We start from the raw sequence: 21,579 nt of genomic DNA on the forward strand, positions 1-21,579 counted from the left end.
CCAAGCTCTTGGAAACTAATGGGATTCTAGATGTATTACTAATGGTAGTTAACACCTATATTGTAATTTATATTGGGTAAAAATATGTCAACATAAGGAATACGTAAAGCATTATGGATTAATATCATAACCTACATTGCTAAAGAATGTTTTCATAAAAGAAATCTACAACTTGTAATTATTTCAGTCTAGCATATTAATATGTTCATGATAAAGTGGAATTTCAATGCGATTTCAATATGAAACAACTCTTACATGTCTTTTCCTTTCTTAAGTGAATATATATTTGTCAAAATTTTACTTAGTAAAATTAGATAAAGTCAAGAACATTCTACCTCTTTTTTGTTAATAAAGATGCTATGAATTACCTGTGGGGGAGTTTGATTCCTTTCAAGCCCTTTTAACCTATCAAAGTTAATTGAAAGACGTTTCCTACTAGTAAGTCATGTTTATCTTCAAGCTGCTAATGGATAGAAGAACATGTTAATGCTCTAGTAAACTATTTTTGCCTGTCCACATCAGAACTTCATGTTATATATACTTGCTACTTTGTACCTGATTTATTTATTCTTTTATTGAATTACTTTTATGTTTTTTTAAAAGGGTTTTATTAAATAAGGTAATAGTGTAAGCAACATTATAAGAGTGGTTAATTTACTTAACAGGTCAAAGTTTCTGAAGTGTAGCAACTTACATGTAATTCATTTACTAAGAATATAACATTAATTATTTAGTTTTACAAGTGCAATTTAAAAAGCAATATCAACTAATTAGCAGTTATTATACATTGGTCAGCAAAAATATACTTGCTCATTATTTTATTTCTGATAAATTCTTATTTGCAGAACAAAAGTAGTATAAGTCAAGACAATACATACACAGTTGAATTTTACTTTATTCAAGAAATTATTTTTCTACTGAATTGTGTGACTGTGTCTATCACAGAGTTTTAAGGAGGCAACAATCATTTAAATTGTTCTATTCTATCCTCTCAATCTTTAATTTTGATATTGTTCAAAGATGATAATGAAATAATGTATTAAATATTAAGACTAATTTTTGTATGTATTAAATCAATATTCTTGCAGTTGACTTTCATTTATAAAGTCTAAATAAATTAGCTATATTTATGTGTGCTTTGAATAGTAATAGCAAATAGACATTCCTTAGGTTTGAAAACCAAAGCTTACCTACACATGTCTTTTATTTCAGTTTCAGTAAAGTTCAAGGGCATCCAAGTATGAAATAGTTTGTGAGGAAATTCACGTTGCTTTCTTAATTTGATTTAGTTGGGGGAAAGGACACTGGTTCAGAAAATAGAGCTTTTAGAATAATTTTGGTAGAAATATAGACATTAAATATTGTGCATAGATTAGTAAATGTGTACATAATTTTCCCAAAGCTTGTAGAGGGGGTTAGTATTCTAAAGTATACTAATTTCTGTTGGCTATCTTATCTGCATTCTAACATCTTTTAATATCTAGACTTGCTTATAGGAAATGTAAAAATGTTCAGATGTGAGTAATAATTAATAACATAAGAGAAACCACACATCTAGGTATGTAAGATAAATGTAACTACATATTTTGTATAAATGACTTTAAAAATAGGACATCAGGCCAAATGTGGTGGTTCATGCCAGTAATTCCAGCACATTGGGAGGCAGAGGCAAGCAGATGGCTTGAACCCAGCAATTCAAGACCAGCTTGGGCAACACAGTGAGACCCCATCACTACAAAAAATTAAAAAATTGGTTGGGCATGGTGACACACACCTATAGTCCTAGCTATGTGGAGGCTGAAGTGGGAGAATTGTTTGAGCATGGGAAGTTGAGGCTGCAGTAAGCCTTGATCGATCATACTACTGCTCTCCAGCCTGTGCAACAGAGTGAGACCCTGTCTCAAAAAAAAAAAAAAAAAAAAAAAAAGGATATAAATTACCAAGAGGAATACAGTTGATAAATAAGTGTCCAAGTAGAAAGGAAATATAATTCTAAGAACAGTAAATATTTGGTGCACTTATTTTTTACTTTATTGATATAAAAGTTAAAAACATGCATAAACAGAAATATGTTCAAAGATTTGTAATGAAAAGTGGCAGACTGCTAACTCACTCTTTCCCTACATGTCAGTCCTCCTTTTCAGAGGCCACCACTTTCAGCTCTTTGATCTTCCAAATAATAGGCTATCTCTTGATTTATCAATTTCTATGTTAGGCATTGACCTTCAACTATGGTAGATGAGGATTTAGCTCTCTTATGCTATCATCTCCATGTTTTCTTAGAATATATGTCTTGAGTAAGCAAATATTCAGCTCTTACTTTTTTTTACTATGTAAAGATTGTTTCTTATTAAACCAATAAGTGTTCCATGATGATGTTTCTTCTGTGTAACTTTTTATATTCCGTGGAGTTATTACTTAACTTTTTCTCCCTTTGCTTAATTTTCTTCACATCTCTTGTTGAAGTTTCTCCACACCCTGTAAAAATCTTTCAATATAATCTTTCTGTCTGAAAATTTCATCCTACACGTAATTGATAAATTGTTTTGATGTGTAATTGTATGTTAAAAGTTTTAAGCCATTGTTATCTGTCATTCTACTTTATGAAAAATTTTCTTTGCATTATTTCTTTACTAATTCTTTTTTCTTTGTTTTCTCAGATCCTTTTTACTGGAGCTCCTATAGTCAGAAATCAAATTCTCTAATTGCTCTTCAACTTCTTCTTGAATTTTATATCTCCTATTTCCATTGTATTGTCTTTTTGTTTTACTTTCTAGAAGAGTTCTTTGGCATTAAATTCCAGTTTTTCTGTCAACTTATGTTTTCTGCTCTCATAATTTTACTTCACTAAAGCTTTTCTCTTTTTAAAATAGCAGCTTGTACTTGTTTAATGGATGCAATATCCTTTCTGATGTCTCTCAGAAAGTTTATTTTAGATTTTAGTGATGCTTTATTCTGCTTTTTGCATCATCTCAACTTCATCTAAATTGGTTTTTTGTTTGTTTACTTATCTCTCTCGCTCTCTTTTATGTTAGATGCTTTCCTCAGACATCTGTTGATCTTTTGCTGTTTTATTCATACTTTAAAATAAAGCACAGAAATGTTAGTTGAATTCCTTGTCCTTCCTGAGCCAGGTTGACTGGTGGTTTTCACTGTAGAAGTGACTTTCTGCGGGTGGGTCACTACCTATGGCCATTCAGTTTTTCCAACAAAAAATTCTCTAATCTCTTGCCAGGTGGGCAACTATTCTGGGAATTGGTAATTGAGGTGGTGAGTAGGATGATGTTCTCACCATTCAGTATGAATACTTTCACTTAATTTTCAGTATAGTATCATACCTTGTGCCTGGTGCCTGCTGCTCACCCATTCACCCAAACTCCCCAGATCATAAACCTCCTGAACCTGAGGGGAGACGGGGAGGAAGATTTTCCTGGAGTGTTAGAACCTGGAGGGAGCTTGGAGAGTAAGTGTTTTTTATGTAGGCTTTTAACCAAGCCCTGTGCATCATCTATGCCTTCTGAGATATCTGAAGATTCCAGTACCTGAGGTTTCTGGCTTTGAGTAGGAAAAATAGGATGGGATGTCATTGGTGTCCCCCTCTGAACAGGTCACTGTTCTTCATTCCTTGTAAGTCTGGTACCACTCCCTGTCTGTTTTCCAATATAAGTTATAATTTGGGGTCACTGCTGTCTTCTGGTTTCAATGAATATGTAGCTTACTGGATGTTTACAATTGTCCACGTTTTTTTGAATGCGGAGAGGTGGGATGCATTTCTGAGAGGATGAGACAGGGCAAGAAATTCACCACCATCCTAAAACTAGAAGTCTTCTAATGAATAATTTCAAAGTACAGGTATATACAACTTTTATAGAAGGACTTTTGAAATAATGTTTTTCCAAAAGTATAACATCCAGAATTTTTTTTATGCTACCATGCAACAAAACTTTTATTAACATTTTGAACAGGTTCAACTATTACTGAAACTTGTAATTTCTAAACTTAAGTGGGGGCAGATGCCTCTGGTGCAGTGTAATGCCATCACTGGCCACTGCAAATGCAAGACTGAAGAATTAACAGCCACCTCTCAGATGCTGGACCAGGTGCAGGGTCGATTCTTTCTGGATGTTGTAGTCAGAAAGAGTGCGGCCATCTTCCAGCTGCATGCTTGCAAAGATGAGCCTCTGCGGGTCGGGGCAGATGCCTTCCTTATCCTGGATATTGGCCTTCACATTTTAGATGGTGTCACTGGGCTCCACATCAAGGGTGATGGTCTTGTCAGTCAGGGTCTTCACGAAGACCTGCATTTTGAGCTGTTAGCAGATACGAGGATGCTGCGAATCGCCAATCACGTCCAGCCACAGGAACACCTCCACATCCTCACCCGACAAAGCCAGTCGCCCCTCCAGAATATTTTACTCATACATATAGTGTTCGTTTTTATGTATATTTGAATGTGGTAGATGTAGGATATAAACACAAAAGCCTGAATTCTACCCCCAGGAACCTTACTGTCTAGTGGATGAGATGAAATTTGCAGGGGGAATTACTGTGATGCCAAACAAAAAAATATAAAAGGACTGTGAGAAAGGTATGATTATGCACCATAGGCATTCAGGGTAGGGAAATTTAATTTACATCTGAAGAGAGAAGGATTTCCTGGAGGAAGAAGCATTTTTACTTGAGACTTAATGTTTGGGAAGGATTTGCACCTACTAAGAACTTAATAAATATTTGCTGAATATAATTAATGCTGTTCAGCTTTGGTGGTTTGACATTTTTCTTTTTACTTCTGTTAATGGTGAATATTCTTCAATGTGGTGTGTCAGTAGCAATCAGTTTCACTTATTCTTCTCTCAATTTTCCTGAGAGGAATTAACAAAAACACTTCTATAGAGAAAATGCACCATTCAATGACAGTTATTGATATATCCTATAATTACAAAAAAAAATCTTTCCTTTGAGAATTCCATTATATTAATGATGCATGTATACTATTAAGAATTATAAATGTTGAGTAAGAAAGCTTCAAGTTCACATGTTCCCAGATGTTATTTTGGGGCTACTGGATTAGCAATTTTTCAAAAACATAAGCAGTAATTAGAAATCTTTCATAGTTTCTTTTAGAAACAGCACTTGATTTTAATTCTTTCATTTAAAAAATCTTATAAGAAAAAACTATGTCAGAACTATTGACATTTTTATAGCTTGACAAAAATTAAGCATAATTAAAATGAAATATTTGTTGCATAAATTAAACTGCAATTAATATGTTTTCTGTGACTGCTTGCAGGATAAAATTAAAATGGTGTTGTTAGCAGACTCCCTGCTGTGAGACTAATTTCTTGATTTTTATACCACACACTATCAAACACATTCTCACAGTAAAAGAGTAAACCAACAAGTAGAAAACACTGTTTGATGAAAATGGTATACAGAAGGAGATAAACTGCCTTTTATGAAGACAAGGCAATATTGCTTTTTATTTTGAGATTTGATGACTAGTTGATTCGAAGGGTATGATTTGCACATTTAAAGATTTTAAAATAAGTCTAAAGTTGCCCTTCATTTTCATTAGCTATGCCTTTTAAATTAACCAGCTTATTGTTTCAGGAGTATTTGCCTTTTCAGGAGGTAATTAGAAAATGAATAAGATATGTTATGCAACGGCCTCCCCTCCAGCTAACCAAGAAATAATAATAAATCCCATTACAAAAACTTAAACATGAACAATTTCAAGAAAAATGAATGAAAAATGTACTCTGTTAGCTCTCCTTTTGGAGAAGGATCACCTTTCCTCACCAGAGCCCAGAGTTACAAAAAGAAGACCAACATTAACAAAAGCTAGTTATTGCCATCTTTAAAAAAATTGCCAGCTGCCACCTGCCCAGACAATGCATCAAGTGTTATTTCTATATGAATTTTTTCTAATTACTTTTTAACCTTAGATACCATTTGTGGTATCAATGAAAGAAATAGGTAACCATTATTAATAGTTCTCTTTATTTATGCAATGTCTCTCTTGGGCATTGCTGCCTAAAGAATATAAATACACGAATGGAAACTAGAAATTATGGGCTAGGTACCATTCACTGGCTGGACTATTAAATACTTCTTCCTTGGGGACTGTGGTGAAATCAATGCATGTTGCGTGATGACAGCATCAGGATTTGACAGTGTCTCTTGAAAGAAGTGAAATTAACAGAAGTCTTTCCATATGCAAGGCTATGGTGCCCTTCTCTTGCCACCTACAGAGAAAAGGCCTACTATTTCATAGCTTGATGCTGTGGCTCTACATTCTGCATTGCAAATCCCAAATGCATTAACAGGTTTCAGATGCTGGAAAACTTTCCCCCCCAAAAAAATCTTAGAGCAAATAAATCAATCTTTTTGACAAAGCTTATCAGGTTTTGGTAACTTGAAGTGACCCTAGTGTTACAGTGAAAAATTGGTGGCTGTAACTATGATCTGAGGTTGCATGATCACACTCTCACCTCCTTCGGGTTTGTCCCCAAATGACACCTCAGGGTAGCCTTTCCTGACCACCTGATTTGAAATTCCAATCCCTTTCCCAATTCCCTCAGTCCTTCTCCACTAGTCTGTCTTATGTTCATAGCACTTATTATCATATAACTCACTTGTTTCTTGTCTGTCTCTCCTCACTGGAGATTTAAGTTCTATGAAGACAGGAATTTTTGCATGACTGGTTCATTGCTGTATTCTTACTCCCTAGAATACTGCTTGGCTTAAGTCGGCACTTGATTAATATGTTTTAAAAGAGTGAATGAATAAATGAATGTTTATAAACCAATCCTTCAAAAGAGCAGAAAGAAATTAGTTTAGAAAACATGATTATTCCTGATGGTAATATGAACATCTAGGTTTAGCAGAGGATCATGAGAATACTATTTATAATGCTTCGCTTATTCACTACCTTATTTTTTATGTCAGTGAAATTATACTTAAATGAAAATTATTTCTTATTAAACTAAATGTCAGGTTATAATCTATATATGGTTAGTGTTAGTGTTCATAAAGGATTATTTACAATTCACCCCTTAAATAATAGTAGACAATATTTTCAACTCATTAGTTCATTTTATGTATTCATGTTCTCATTCATTTAGTGGCTTGTTCAATGTTATTCGTATCTCAGGAGTCGTCGTATCTGTGATATTCTGGTAGAACATACAAGTTTATGCCATAGTGAATGTGTCATGAAAGAGCTTGACTGTCTTATAGCAGTCAATTCTTGTTATTTGCAGTAGTTATGTTCCATAAAGTCACCTCAAACACTGAATTGGTGAATAATGAACCATTGTTCCTACAGGGAAAATAGGATTACGTTTCTGCTAGGCTTTGGTCAACATTTTTGCCAACCAATCATTGCATAATAGTGTTTTATGTGTGCTTCCATTTAAAAACACCCTAACTGACATATATTTTGACTCATTAGCATTGAACTTGTGGCCAATAGCACTATAACTCATGCTTGAATGAAGCTTATCCATCATGTATGTTTTCCACATTACACTTAAGGAACACTAGGCAGAATTTCAGCAGTACACTTAGGGTTGTTAAAAGAAAAACTTCAGCCAAATTAAATTTAAAGGAGTTTAATTGAGCAATGAAGGATTTGTGAATTGGACAGCCCCCAGAATCACAGCAGATTCAGAAAGACTCCAGGGGTGCCTCATGGTCAGAACAAATTTATAGGCACAAAAAGTAAAGTGACATACAGAAATCGGAAGTGAGGTACAGAAACAGCTGGATCGGTTAGAGCTCAGCGTTTGCCTTATTTGAACACAGTTTGAACACTCAGGGGTGTATGAGTGGCTGAAGTATTATGACTACTGGGATTGGCCAAGGCTCAGCAATTGTTACAGGCGCTTACTCCTAAATTAGGTTCTCAATCTTGTCTGCCTTTTAAGTTAGATTGCAGTTTATCCACAAAAACACTGTGAATATTAATTTCGAGGTTACAAATAAATTTTAGTAAGTTGGCAAATTTCAAATAAGGAACCTGTGAATCGTGAGGATCTCCAGTGTTCTTATAAAGAAGTCATCATTGAACACACCATCATGTTATGGATAAATCTAGGCATTATCTTCCTCCCAAAATAGGGTCACTCTGAGAAGTCCTGCATTTCTATTTAAACAAGATCTCATATGATGTGTTTCAGGCCCTGTGACAGTACTGGGAACAAAACAAAACTGATAGAGCTTCCCTGTCCCCCATAGATAAATCTGTCATTCACTTTTCTCTATTCATTCTCTCTTTCCTGATTTCTGTCATTCCCACAAATACTTTGAAACCCAGGTAATTGAACATACAGAGAGACCTGGCACAGCATCTACTAGCTGGAAAAGGAAAGATTTCCATGTGTGGACTTTGGGAGGATCCTGATGATGTCCAGGGCATGCGACTTCCATTTCCTTCACTTGATTTCTAGAGTGACAGGGTTGAGTGAGAGAGTAAGGATGTGCTACTCCAGAAGGCTCAAACTTTTAACAAGTTCACGGTTTCCCCAGGGCCACATCTGTTTATTCATTTATTTAGTCATTCTTTCAGCTAAATAACATTAGTCAAGTCCCTACTTTGCAGTAGGCACTGTGCTAAATCCTGGGAATACAGCTGTGAACAAAATGTAACCTGGCTCTTAGCAGTTACTCCCCTTCTTGAGAATTTTCTTGCAGTACCTCATTATTTAGATGCATTCAGCTTTTCTCCTAGTAAGAAACACTTAGTGTAGTAGTAGGAGAAAACTTAGGAATGCTGCAGTCCCAGTTGCAATTGTTATTCTCCATTTCATTTGGTTCTCCTTAAACCATTCTGATACTGTCTCTGAACATTTTTTGCAGCATATTTTCCCACAAATTAACCACAAGCAAGCCAAATTTTCCCTTTAGGGCCAGTTTCATGTAGCCTTTCTCCGTTTTAAATTGGCACATCTTTGTATATGAAAATAATGTTGCCGGAATCGCTTACCTTGGTATCACTAGCTCTATGATAAAACCACTAACAGGCTACGGATCATTCTAACACATTGTATCTAGTTAGATGTTCCATTTCAGGTATGTTTATTTCGATGACATGTTTTGTGTTTTGGGTTGTAATTAAATAGTTGAAACCACATTTTCATGTACCTCTGCCTTTCTATGTCTACATCTGTTTCTATAATTAAATCTATTCCTTCTGATATATCTTTATATCTTGTATCACTTTTATTATGGCCTAATACATATGCCACTGAGTACAGTGAACTAGTCAAACAAGGAACGCGATCATTTATCCTTCAGTTTGTATGTCTGTCATGTGGGTCTGTCAAGTCCATAAAGATGGGTAAAGGACTAAATATGAGAAATAAGAGAAAGACAGGAGGAACTTTTTTTATTTTTTTGAGATGGAGTCTCGCTGTGTCACCAGGCTGGAGTGCACTGGCATGATCTCAGCTCACTGCAACCTCTGCCTCTGGGTTCAAGTGATTCTCCTGCCTCAGCCTCCCGAGTAACTGAGACTACAGGTGCATGCCACTACCTCCAGCTAATTTTTGTTCTTTTAGTAGAGATGGAGTTTCAGCATGTTGGCCAGGATGGTGTCGATCTCTTGACCTTGTGATCTGCCCCCGTGAACCTCCCTAAGTGCTGGGATTACAGGCATGAGCCACTGCACCTGGCCGACAGATAGGACTATTAAGAAGGAAGATACAGTATATAAAAACAGCAAAAGAATCAGTAGAAACTCAAATAGATAAGTTTGCAATTTAGATATACCCATGTTGAAATAAAAGCAGGAATGTGTATACTAAAGTCAAATATAAATGACTTTTGATTAGCAACTATTTAGGATTATTCATCTACAATTTTTTAAAAGTATATTTGAGTTTCTTAGTTTGAGAATAGCTAACACTTGTTAAGTACTTGCTATGTGTTGGACACTGTTTTAATTGCTTTACATGGATGAACTCATGTATTTATATTTCCATGTTATTTTATCTGTTTTGAAATTAGGAAACAAGCATGGCAGAGGCTAAATAACTTGTCCAAGATCACAATGTCCTTAAAGATAAACCTGGATTTCAAACCCAGGCAGCTTGACCCCAAAGCAGTACTGCCTCTGAGTAGAAGTAATAAGAAAGTTTTCACATGACCCCTGCAATCTCCAGTGAGACTCTGGGCATCACACGATATGCAAATGAACTTGGTTTCCTGTTTAGATTCAGCCTGATAATGGATCATCAACTCATCAGCTAAAATTTTCTTCTTTGGGAACATGTACAAATGGTTTGATTGAAGAATGCATAATAAATCCTAAATCTCTGGGCTTTAGAACAACACAAGTAACAAAGATTGAATACTTGAGGATATTTTCCTGAAAACAGTGAACAGAAAGAAGGGAATAAGTCCCACAACTGTAACAGTTTCCTGTATATTCTTTTATCAGAATTGTAGAGATCTTCATGTCATCACAGTTTTTTTTATATGCAATGAGAGCAAAGTTTGATCTTGGAGGAATAATGCCAGTTGATCTTTTAAACCTGCCTATAAACTCTCATTTAAAGAATCTGGAAAGTCTCCACTGCTAGCCAGATTTAGTTGAAGTCTTGTTCAGGACATAAGGAAATATTTTTGATTAAAACAGCATTTATATGCAGCCAGAAGTTCTTGCCATGCTCCTTTTTCTAACTCTAGTAGAAAAATCTTTGCCATATTTTAAAGCAGAATATATAAGACATTATAAGCTAGCTGAAAAATATGTGCATAGCCCTTGATTTTCATCTTATCTCTCTAATCTCAAAAGTTTTGTCTCCTATGGTGTAACAGCGCTGTCCTGCTTACTAACATTGAAGTATTTAAGCACTCAGTTGCGAGTATCTGGTGAAAAGCCTTAAATAACTAGATAAACAGTGCAGCTGCCAACCTAAAGTAATCTTACACTTAGGGGGTGAGTGGCCCAGGAAATGTGCTCTTTGTCATTTTGACTTGGGTTTGAAAATGGACCTGGGCTGCATTCCAGCTCAGAGAGCCGTTCACTTCCAAAGACTCCTAAATTGTCCCAAGGAGCTCATTTTGGCAGTGGATTATTTGTGTTTGGCTGGGCATCCTAATAGCAGAAGCTGTCTGCTCTGGCAAGCAAGGGCTATGGCAGCATTTAAAATTACCATCCCCAGTGTTTTTTCTTGATGAGGTTATTTTTCAGAAAAGCAGTTCCCCAACCCCCATTTAAAAAGTGACACTGTGCAAGTGTGCAGGTGGTTTTCTTGAGCTCATAGTTTCCCATGACTGGATGACATGTTTTATCGTATCAGAGGCAAATTTTAAACAAATGCGAATCAGCACCAGATTTCTCCCAAAACCAAAGCTCTCCTGATGGTATCTTCACCTCTTCCTGTACCAGAGGTCACAGTTATTAGTTGATTAGAGCTATGTAAGAATGTGAGATTTTAGATTTAAAAATAAGAGCAATAAAGAGTTTCTGAAAGATTTTGTTTTGGAGGACATAGAAGGTAGGTACTTGAAGGGGTCAGTCCTTGTTTATCTGCACTATTATCTGACACTAGCTAAGACCAAGTTTTGGTTACCATTGGTTGGAAGCTAACACAGTGTCAGACATGTTGCAGACACCAAAATGTTACTTAAATACACAAAAGAAGGTCTAACTCAGAATTAAGCGATGCTTCATTAGATCAGATGAGTCCAAAATTAAGTACACCAGAAGATCCACAGAAATGAAGGAAAAAATATTAGAACTTCTATTTATATTTATTTTTCTCTCATTTGTATATCTATTTCACATTATATTATATTCCCACAATATTACACACGGATAATTTAACACAAATGAATAGGCATCTATTGAATACTCTTACTGAAAATAGTTTTACTGATGGGATGGTATCATCAAAGTCCTGTTTCACCACATTATTGCCCCAAAATTAGTCTCCTGTAAGTGCTGATGGAATTTACTTAATTTCTGAAAGAACATGGTAGGTATAATATTAATAGACTTCTATTATTTAAGGAATAAGAGAGGAAAATACTTGTGTGAAGAGCCAGATATTTTGTCTTGTTTAATCACAATCCTGTGATTAAACAACAATCCTGTGAGGTAGATATCCCCATTTTACAGATTACAAAACAGAATGAGTTGAAAGTGTTTCCTATGCTTCTATTTTCTAGAACAAATTACAGCGAATAGATATCATTTCTTCCTTATTTGGTATAATTCACCAGTGAAACCATCTTGTCCTTTTTGGAAGCTTATTTATTATTGATTCAGTTTTTTAAAATAAAGTTGGGAATGGTGGCACACAACTGTAGTCCCAGCTACTTGGGAGGCTGAGGTGGGAGAATCCCTTGAACCCAGGAGTTCAAGGCCAGCCTGGGCAACATAGCAAGACACCTTCTCTTAAAAAAATAGTAAAATAAAATTATATATATGTATAAATTTATATATATATAGAAAATTATATAGAAAGAAAGTTTTATTTTATACATAAATTTATACATAATTAAAGCATATAATTTATATATAATATATAAACTTTTATATGATATAATATATTTTAAATTTTATATAATATAACATTAAATTTTGATATATAAATATTGTATATTATATAAAATTTTATACGTTATGTATATAAATTATATATGTAATGGTTACATATAAAAATTCTCTATGTATAATTTTCTATATGTATTCATTTATTCCTCTCTCTATATATAATTTTCTATATATATATAAAATTTATTCCTATAGGTATATAATCTTTATTATTTTTTATGAGAAGAGGGTCTTGCTATGTATGTATATAAAGGAATATTATGAGGAACTCTGTCACCTATCCTGGAGTGCAGTGGCACAACCATGGCTCACTGCAACCTCAAACTCCCAGACTCAAGCAATCCTCCCACCTCAGCCTCCTGAGTAGCTGGGACTATAGGTGTACACCACAATACCTAGCCAATTTTTAAACTTTTCGGGAGATGGAGTCTCACTATGTGGCCTAGGCTGGTCTCGAACTCCTGAGCTAAAGCAACCCTCCCGCCTTGGCCTCCTGAAGTACTGGATTATAGGCATGAGTCACTGTGTCTGGCCATAATATTTATCATTTTAACACTCATGGGATTAGAAATGATGGCCCATTTTTCAGTCCTGATATTAGTAATTTGTGTCTTCTCTCTTTTGCCTTAGTTCACCTGGTTAGGAGTTCATCAGTTGTGTTGATGATTGCAAGAGCAGACTTTTGATTTTGTTGAGTTTCTCTATTGTTTTCCTGTTTTTGATTTTATTGATTTCTGCTCTGATTTTATTATTTCTTTGCTTCTGCTTACTTTGTAATTAATTTGCTCTTTTTAATATAGTTTTCTAAGTGGAAGCTTAGATTATTGACTTTAGATTTTTCTTCTTTTCTAGTATATGCATTTAGTGCTATCCATTTTCCTCTAGGCATTGCTTTTGCTGCATCTCACAAATTTGATGGGTTGTATTTTCATTTTTATTTAGTTAAAAATATTTTATATTTCCCTTGAGACTTTTCCTTTGACCCATGTGTTATTTAGAAGTGCATTGTTTAATCGCTAAATATTTTGAGATTTTCCAGCAATCTTTCTCTTACTGATTTCTAATTTAATTCCATTGTTGTCTGAGAGCAGACGTTGTATGATTTCTATTCTTTTAAATTTGTTAAGGTGTGTTTTATGGCCCAGGATGTGGTCTATCTTGGTGAAAGTTCAGTGTGAACTCTATAAGAATGTGTATTCTGCTGTTGTTGGATTAAGCTGTCTATAGATGTCAATTATATACAGTTGTATGGTAGTACTCTTCAATTATATTCTGCCTGCTGGATCTGCCACTTATGGACAAAGGGGTGTTGAAGTCTCCAACTACAATAATGAATTTGTCTGTTTCTCCTTGCAGTTCTATCAATTTTTGCCTCATAGATTTTCACACTCTATTGCTAGACACTTTATTACTATGTAATGCCCCTCTTTATCCCTAGTAATTTTCCTTATTCTGAAATCTATTTTGTCTGAAATTAATATAACTATTCCAGCTATATTTTGATTAATGTTAGCATGGTATAACTTTCTGCATCTCTACTTTTACTCTGTGTTTTCACATTTAAAGTGAGTTTCATGTAGACAACATATAGTTGGTTCTTCTTTTTTTATCCCATCTTGTTCTTTTACTGGTGCATTTAAACTATCCACATTTAAAGTGATTATTAATATAGTTGGATCAATACCTACCATATTTGTAACTTGATCTTCCCTTTCTTATTTGTTTTTCTTTTGTCTTCCACTCCTAGTCTTCTCTAGTTTTAGTTAAACATTTTATACAATTTAATTTTCTTTCACTCTTAGCATATCAAAATTTTTCTGTAGTGATTGTTCTAGAGTTTGGAGTATACATTTATGAGTAATCCCAGCCCACTTCCAAATAACACTATACTGCTTCACGGGTAGTGCAGTTACCTTATAACTGATTATTCCCAATTCCTTCCTCCTATTTCTTATAACATTGCTGTCATTCATTTTCCTTATCCACAAGCAATAATCATGAATGACATTGTTGTTATTATTATTTAGAACAAAGGCTGTTATCTTTTAGGTCAACTAATAATAAGAAAAATAAAAGGTATTATTTTTTCTTCATTTATTCCTTCTCTTTATTTCTTCATGTAGAGCTGAATTTCTAACCTATATCATTTGCCTCTCACTGAAAACTTCTTTTAACATTTATTGTAAGGCAGGTCTACTTTTTGAAAATTAAATGAAATATTATTATACATATAGATTTTAAAAAAATAAAGCTATTCGCAGTTCTGGATTTCAGTGTTCATCAAGTTGCCATCATAAAAAATCACTGATGCTTCATGCAGATGTCTAAACTCTATATGCTCAAATTTAAGAGTGATATGAATAATTTACTATTGAAAAAAGTAAAGATACCATGTGCATTGTTGCAAATACTGTGCTGATTTCTGATTATCTCCAGAATTGTAATTTGTAATGAAGAGAAGGCAAGAATATAGATGCTCAGCACCACTGGAAAATGATACTTCATTGTGTAAAATTTTATTGCATTCATGCTATCCAAGAAGGATTTCATTCATATTAATTAATTTGCCTTTTATCTAAGCATTTTTATCCTCAAATTCTCTTTGCACTCAAAAGCAGTGTCTGTCACAACCCACCATCCTTCATGTCACTTGGGCATGACAAACACAGAGCAACAGATGTGGAGCTTTTCCCTGGGGCTTGAAAAAGCATTAGTTGTAAAAGCAGGTATTTAGGGCTAGAGGCTTTGTTGTACCAGAGTGGAGAACCAGATCTCTAGTGACAGAGACACTCTCATGTCCACATGTTCTTTAGCACATTTATTTTTGCATGTGTTTGTTATATATGGGTCCTCTAAAGAGCTGGACTCAGGGCATAGGTCTTTTTCTCTTACATTTTCTTAAGAAAAAAAAAAACCTCAGCCAAAATTACCTTCATTAACGATAGACCTCCTTTCCAAGAAGAAACAGACACCTTTATATAGTCTGACCATTCGTTTAGAGCATTCATTGTTGATTTAGTGTATCTTACCTTTTTAATGACTTTTCCTGTTTTAACATGCATGAAAAGCATCCATTTCTATGCTCAATCAAATGCTGCTTCTCCAGTTACACAACAAAAAATGATTTCTTTCCTCTTCCTTCTGAACTCCCTTACCATTCATTTGAATCACTTCTGAGGTAATGAACATAGTCTGCTGTGTACGATAGTGATTTGGGTGTATCACCTTTCCATTTCCACTCAATTCAGTTAACAAGTATTTATTGTGCACAAAACAAAGTACCAACCCCTATGAAGCCAAGGTAAAAAATTTAGATTGTGACTCCTTGAAGACAGGTGGATATGCCTGATGTTTGCATTGCCCAGACTTGCTTGCAGGTGACGTCCATACTGTTAAAGACTATGTGCCGGGAAATTCAGTATGCCTGATTTTCAACTGATAAAACTTCAAAAATTTACCTGCTAATTTTGTTTTGAGAGTATAATGGGAAATTTGAAGTGCAGTCGAAAGACATCTGTCTAGCAATTTAATCTAAATAATAACAATAATGATAATAACATAAAATCATTATGATCTCTGTGGTAATCTTTGAACTTTTTCCTCCTAGGATTTCCAGACTGTATTACCATCATTTGAGCTTTTCTCGAAGTATGGAAAATTATATTCAAAAGCTGGACAGATTGTATAAAGGTATGACTTTTTGCTAAGAAGTACTTCAAAAAGTATATTAAATAACACTTAAAAATCAAATGGGGTTGACTTAACTATCAAGCATTTTAAAAACCATGCTATAATAATATTTATATGTAATAAGACTCCATAAATTTCTTTCATTCTAGTGTAATGGTTTTCAACATTTAAAAGATAATGAATTTTACTTTTCAGATATCTTCTCCAAAGTGAGCCAAAAATACACTAAGAAATAGAACATTAAAAATCTAAAATACTCTTTTTTTTATTTATTTATTTTGAGACAGAGTCTTGCTCTGTCGCCCCGGCTAGAGTGCAGTGGCATGATCTTGTCTCACTGCAACCTGCCCCTCCCGGGTTCAAGTGTTTCTCCTGCCTCAGCCTCCGTAGTGTCTGGGACTACAGGCAGTGCCACCACACCTGACTAATTTATGTATTTTTAGTAGAGATGAGGTTTCACCACGTTGGCCAGGCTGGTCTCGAACTCCTGGCCTCAAGTGATCTGCCCTCCTTGGCCTCCCAAAGTGCCAGATTACAGGCGTGAGCCACCATGCCTGGCCCTTAAATACCCTTTATCTTTAACTAATACAATAAATAGTTTTACACAATATAGTGAAAAAATACTGTTGGTGCCCCAAAGCCAAAATACTTCTCAGTGCTGTGATGATACAGTATCATTTCAAATATTATACTGAATAATGTACATTATTTGAAGTATGAAGTATCTTACAATACCAAAGAAATAAATATAGAATTCTGATTATCAATGTTTACGATATATAAGAACAAAGATAACCATATAAAACTCAAGAACAAAAAATAAGCTCTCAGTGGATACTGTATTCAATTTCTAAGGCATTTTAGAATACAGCAGTGGTTACAATTGAAGTGTGTCTAATAGGAGGTATTGTGACATTTTCGGCCAAATTTAAAGAATGTACAGGGTGAAGACAGCAAAGATCACTGCAATTGAAGGAAAGGGGCAGAAATGAGAAATCACGCTAGTTAGAATCTCCCAGCTATCCTCTCAGACCAAGAAGCAAGGAGAAAGCACCAGGCTGTTAGAAAGAGCACAGGGTAGATTCAAGGCAACGTTCCTTCAATTTTATGTTATTCTTTCCTCTCTACCCACTGAGTGCTTCAACTTGGAAGTTAATATGTTAAATGCAGATACCAGTGTCTTACCTTTTAGCTACTCTGAAGGAATACATGAGGGGAAATATGAAATATTCTGAGCTAATAGAAAATGTGTATATAAGACCAACTGGAATCGCCGTTTCCAAGGTTTATAAAGTATCATTACCCATTGGAGCATTTATCTGGTATTTGAGAGCCAGAGTATGAAGTAATGTAAATAAAATGTCTCATATTTGTGTGGAACCAGCTTTTAACTCAAAGATATATCAATTCTGTTTATGATGATGAAAGATTGAAAATAACTTGTAAGTTAGCTAAATAATGAAACACATATAAGGCAGTACTATGCAGACAGTAAAATGTTATAAATCTTTACCCATTAATTAAAAAAAATGCCTACAATATATTTCTAGGAAAAGAAGGCTGGATTCAAAATATGCTGTGTAGTCTTATTTCACTTAAATATATATATATGTCTGTGTGTATACATACATATATACATGTGTATATGTATAAAAACACACTTGCACACACTTATATTTAGTATGTCTATGTACACATTTGTATGTTGCAAAAATGTTAATGGTGGTTATCTCTGGGTGGTGAGATTATGAGTACTTTTTGTGGGATACTTCTTTTTATTTCTGTTTTTTGATGTTTTAATGCAACCAGATGAAAGCCAAGTATTAAAACAAAACACTCCAGTAGGGACTGTTTGATCTACTCTACCAATTACAAAAACATCTTGACTTTATTCTATTTAATCATAATAATTTAGAGGCAATTATCTTTTTTTCTTGAAGATGAAATAATTACTTGCTAAATTATTTATACAGAAAGACAAAGATGAGTAACAAATGGTGTACATTATTTCTAATTAAAAAGAATGTGCAATGCAAAGACACAAATATGTTAATGGATTTTTTTAATGTTTGCTAACTCTTTTGGATTTTTAACAATTTTGTGAATTGACAATATTATAAAAACGTCATCTCCTTTTCTTTGATAGGAAATGAATGTCTAGTGTTTAATTTTGGTAAGTGAAGGGCAGCAGCCTTAGCTGAGGCTCTCCTATTAAGATTTAATTTCACCAAATACAACAAAGTGCTTCTGCTCTTTGTAAAAAAAAAAAAAAAAAAAAAAAAAAGGCCAAGATGGGGACACTTGCACCAAACTGTTGAATAAAGATGCCATAGTAATTTTTAGAGCTATCTATTTGATTGCTTCAGCTTCAAGGTAGTTCATCACTTCACTATAATTCACCCGACATTGCCTTTTACACCCAATACTACATTTTCCCATCAGTCCGATTAGAAATAGTGATGCCTTTATCAGATTAATCTTTCTTTCTTTTAGCATGTCTGAGTTTAGGATAAACACTGCCTGTACCTAGCTGTTATCATTAATGCTCTAAGATTTAAACCACTGAAAAATACACAGAACTAGATCTTCAACACACACACATGTTAAAATCTACTGTCTGACTAGGATAACATTACTCCTTTTAGTGTCTTTAATTTGTCTTTTTAAATGGTCACTATTTGTAACTTTCAGTAGTTTCCCAAAAGCAGTTTGGTCTAAATCAGAATGTGCCATGTGCTGTCAAGAGTGCTTTGCCATCCTTTTAGCGCCATTTATTTTTCCAGGCAGAGTCTCTTTAAACATTGTTGTGGAGAAAAATTAGCAAGATAAGGTTAAAATCATTGGTTGGAATTTTATGAATTGGATAATGTACCCGATTCAGTCTGGCATCAATGTGAGTTTTCCTACATTACAGGCTGCTCAACTTCCTCCAGTTCGTCTTTGCAAAATGGGCTTTGGTCCAGGCTGTTTTTCTGCTAAAAAGTGGTTCAATTTTGAGGCCCGATGAGATGAGTTTTAATTAAATTACTTATTAGGTTTGAAAAACAATGTGCTTTTTCTCCTTTTCCATAGGAATTTGGCATATGAACAACTCAGCTAAAACAAATAAATAAATAAAATGAAAAATAAGTATAGTTAGCACCTGGATTGGGAAAGGGGTTAAATGCCATGGTCTTTTTTTCCAGAGGGAATAAGATCTTAGCAACTGTGTAAGGAAAACAAGTTCTATGAGGGGAGAGTAATAATTAAGCATATAAGTTATATGTGTGCCTGTTAGGAGTTAAAATTTTAGTTTAATAAGAAAAATTATTAAATTTTGTCATTCAGTTTGGCATCATGTGAACTTATAACCCTTTTAAGTTTTGGCGTAGTGAATTGGCAAAGAGAAAAGAATAAAGGCATCTTCATTGTCCTTCTCTTGGTTAAATTGTGTTTGATTCAGAATGTTATAACCACCCCACCTACCTGTATGAAGATGTTTTGCTGTGGTTTTCCATAATGGAGGCAGATTTGCCAGATATGCCATGTGTCCAGTGACACACATAATCAAGACTGGCTTTTTTGTTTATGGTTTTTGGTTTGTTTGTTTTTGTTTTTTTCAGAGACAGGGCCTCACTCTGTTGCCCAGGGTGGAATGCAGTGGCGTGATCATAGCTCACTGCAACCTCGAACTCCTGGGCTCAAGTGATCCTCCTGCCTCAGCCTCTTGAGTAGCTAGGATTACAGGTACATGCCCCCATGCCCAGCTAATTTTTTAATGTTTTGTAAAACTGGGATCTCGCTATGTTACCCAGACTTGATCGTGATTGTTCAAGAAGATCTGCAGTAGTGTAGATGGAGAGCAGAGAACAGGGCTAAAAATGAGTCAAGTCCGGGGCCATGACCTCCTGACATTAACTGAACTAAAGCTAAGAGAGGAAGACTTAAATAGACAATTTAAGAACTCGTGTTTCTGAAGTTCTTTTTTTTTTTTTTTCATTTTACTGTTTTGTTTTCAGAAAACAGAAGGTGAAATGTAAAACTGAGATTAAGGTGTGAAGTGAGTGTGAATAGAAGACCCCACTGACTGGAGTCCTGGATTCTTCCACGGCTGATGAATGACCTTGAATCTCTTAATCGCTCTAGTTTTCTCTCTCTTAAGTGTCAGAAGAAGAAACTGAAGCCATCTGCATTTTAAAACTTAACAGTTCTGAAAGGAAAACACAGATGAAACACATATACTTGCTATGATTCAATAAACTATAAACTTTTCTAGCTCTAGTCATGAATTAATTATTGTGTGTATGTATTTGAAATCTCTTAGACATATATTTTCAAACAAATACTTAAACTTGAGTCTTTTACCTCTGAGAATGTCTGTGACAATCACAGCCCGTGGTGACCAACAGTGCCATAAATGGTTCCCCTGAAGTACCCATATTCTGACCCCATCACCTGGGTCACAAATGATGAGACCAGTGTTGAGTACCCAAATTAAGGGTGACTAACATGTAAGTTGGATGATGAATGGTTTGAAGTGTAAATTGTGTGAACTAGTTCAGCATAAAAGCTCTGCCCTGAGAAATAATGACTGATTAGACCAATTAGAAACCCCTCAGACTGTTGAACTTGAGGCACACAGACGCAACAGACACAGACTAGTGGGTGTGGGAGCAGAAACACAGGCACTCTTAAATGGAGAAGACATTTGCAAGTCTCTGCTGCCAAGGGAGCAAAGAGATAATCTGGATGCCAGGGCTGTGTCAGATCCTGCATGGCTCTGAACTACAGTTGGTTTCCAAAAAGCTGGGCTTTTGTGAGGTTTCTGTTTTTTATGCGATGCTTAGATTTTTCCTGGAATCCTTGGAAGTTAACTCAACATTTGAGGTTCCTTTATCCTTTAATCCCATCCCTTGTGTATCCTTACAATAAAACTTCCTGCTAGAGGTAGCCTGAGGGAACCTTTGTTTCTTGTATCTGAAGAGAATAACACTAAACTTATTGCATATGATTTTGGGGTTGGATCCAATGATAGCACACAGGGACAGGAAATGTGATTTATTGATCATAAAAGCTTTAATTTAAAATTGCTGGCCAGTGAGATCCAGACTCTGGGAAGTGTTATAGGCCAAATGATCTGTTTCTTCAACAAATAAATTACAAAACTGAGGGGAAAAAAAGGAACCTATTAAAAAGACATTATCTATCAATCACTGTGTGTGTACAGTTTTGAGCTCCTGATTTAAATAAACAAATTGTAAAATAAAAGATCTTTTGAAACAATTGGAAGTTTGAACACTGATTGGATACTGGTGGTATAAAAGATTATCTTTTTTTTAGGTGTC

At 34.8% G+C, this 21,579-nt stretch overlaps 1 protein-coding gene across 3 annotated transcripts in view; it reads left to right on the forward strand.

The window, feature by feature from the left end:
• Window positions 1-20,515, forward strand: part of SPATA17 (spermatogenesis associated 17) — a 229,169-nt gene extending 208,654 nt beyond the window's left edge. For all 3 annotated transcript variants that reach the window (XM_045397234.3, XM_065541898.2, XM_065541900.2), the window contains 2 exons: window positions 16,173-16,255; window positions 20,254-20,515. In XM_045397234.3, coding sequence (XP_045253169.2) covers window positions 16,173-16,253 — 81 coding nt within the window. In that variant the 3' untranslated portion in view covers window positions 16,254-16,255; window positions 20,254-20,515. The remainder of the gene's footprint in view (window positions 1-16,172; window positions 16,256-20,253) is intronic.
• Window positions 20,516-21,579: the final 1,064 nt, after the last annotated feature.

Source organism: Macaca fascicularis, chromosome 1, assembly GCF_037993035.2.
Source record: "Macaca fascicularis isolate 582-1 chromosome 1, T2T-MFA8v1.1".
Classification (NCBI taxonomy): domain Eukaryota; kingdom Metazoa; phylum Chordata; class Mammalia; order Primates; family Cercopithecidae; genus Macaca; species Macaca fascicularis.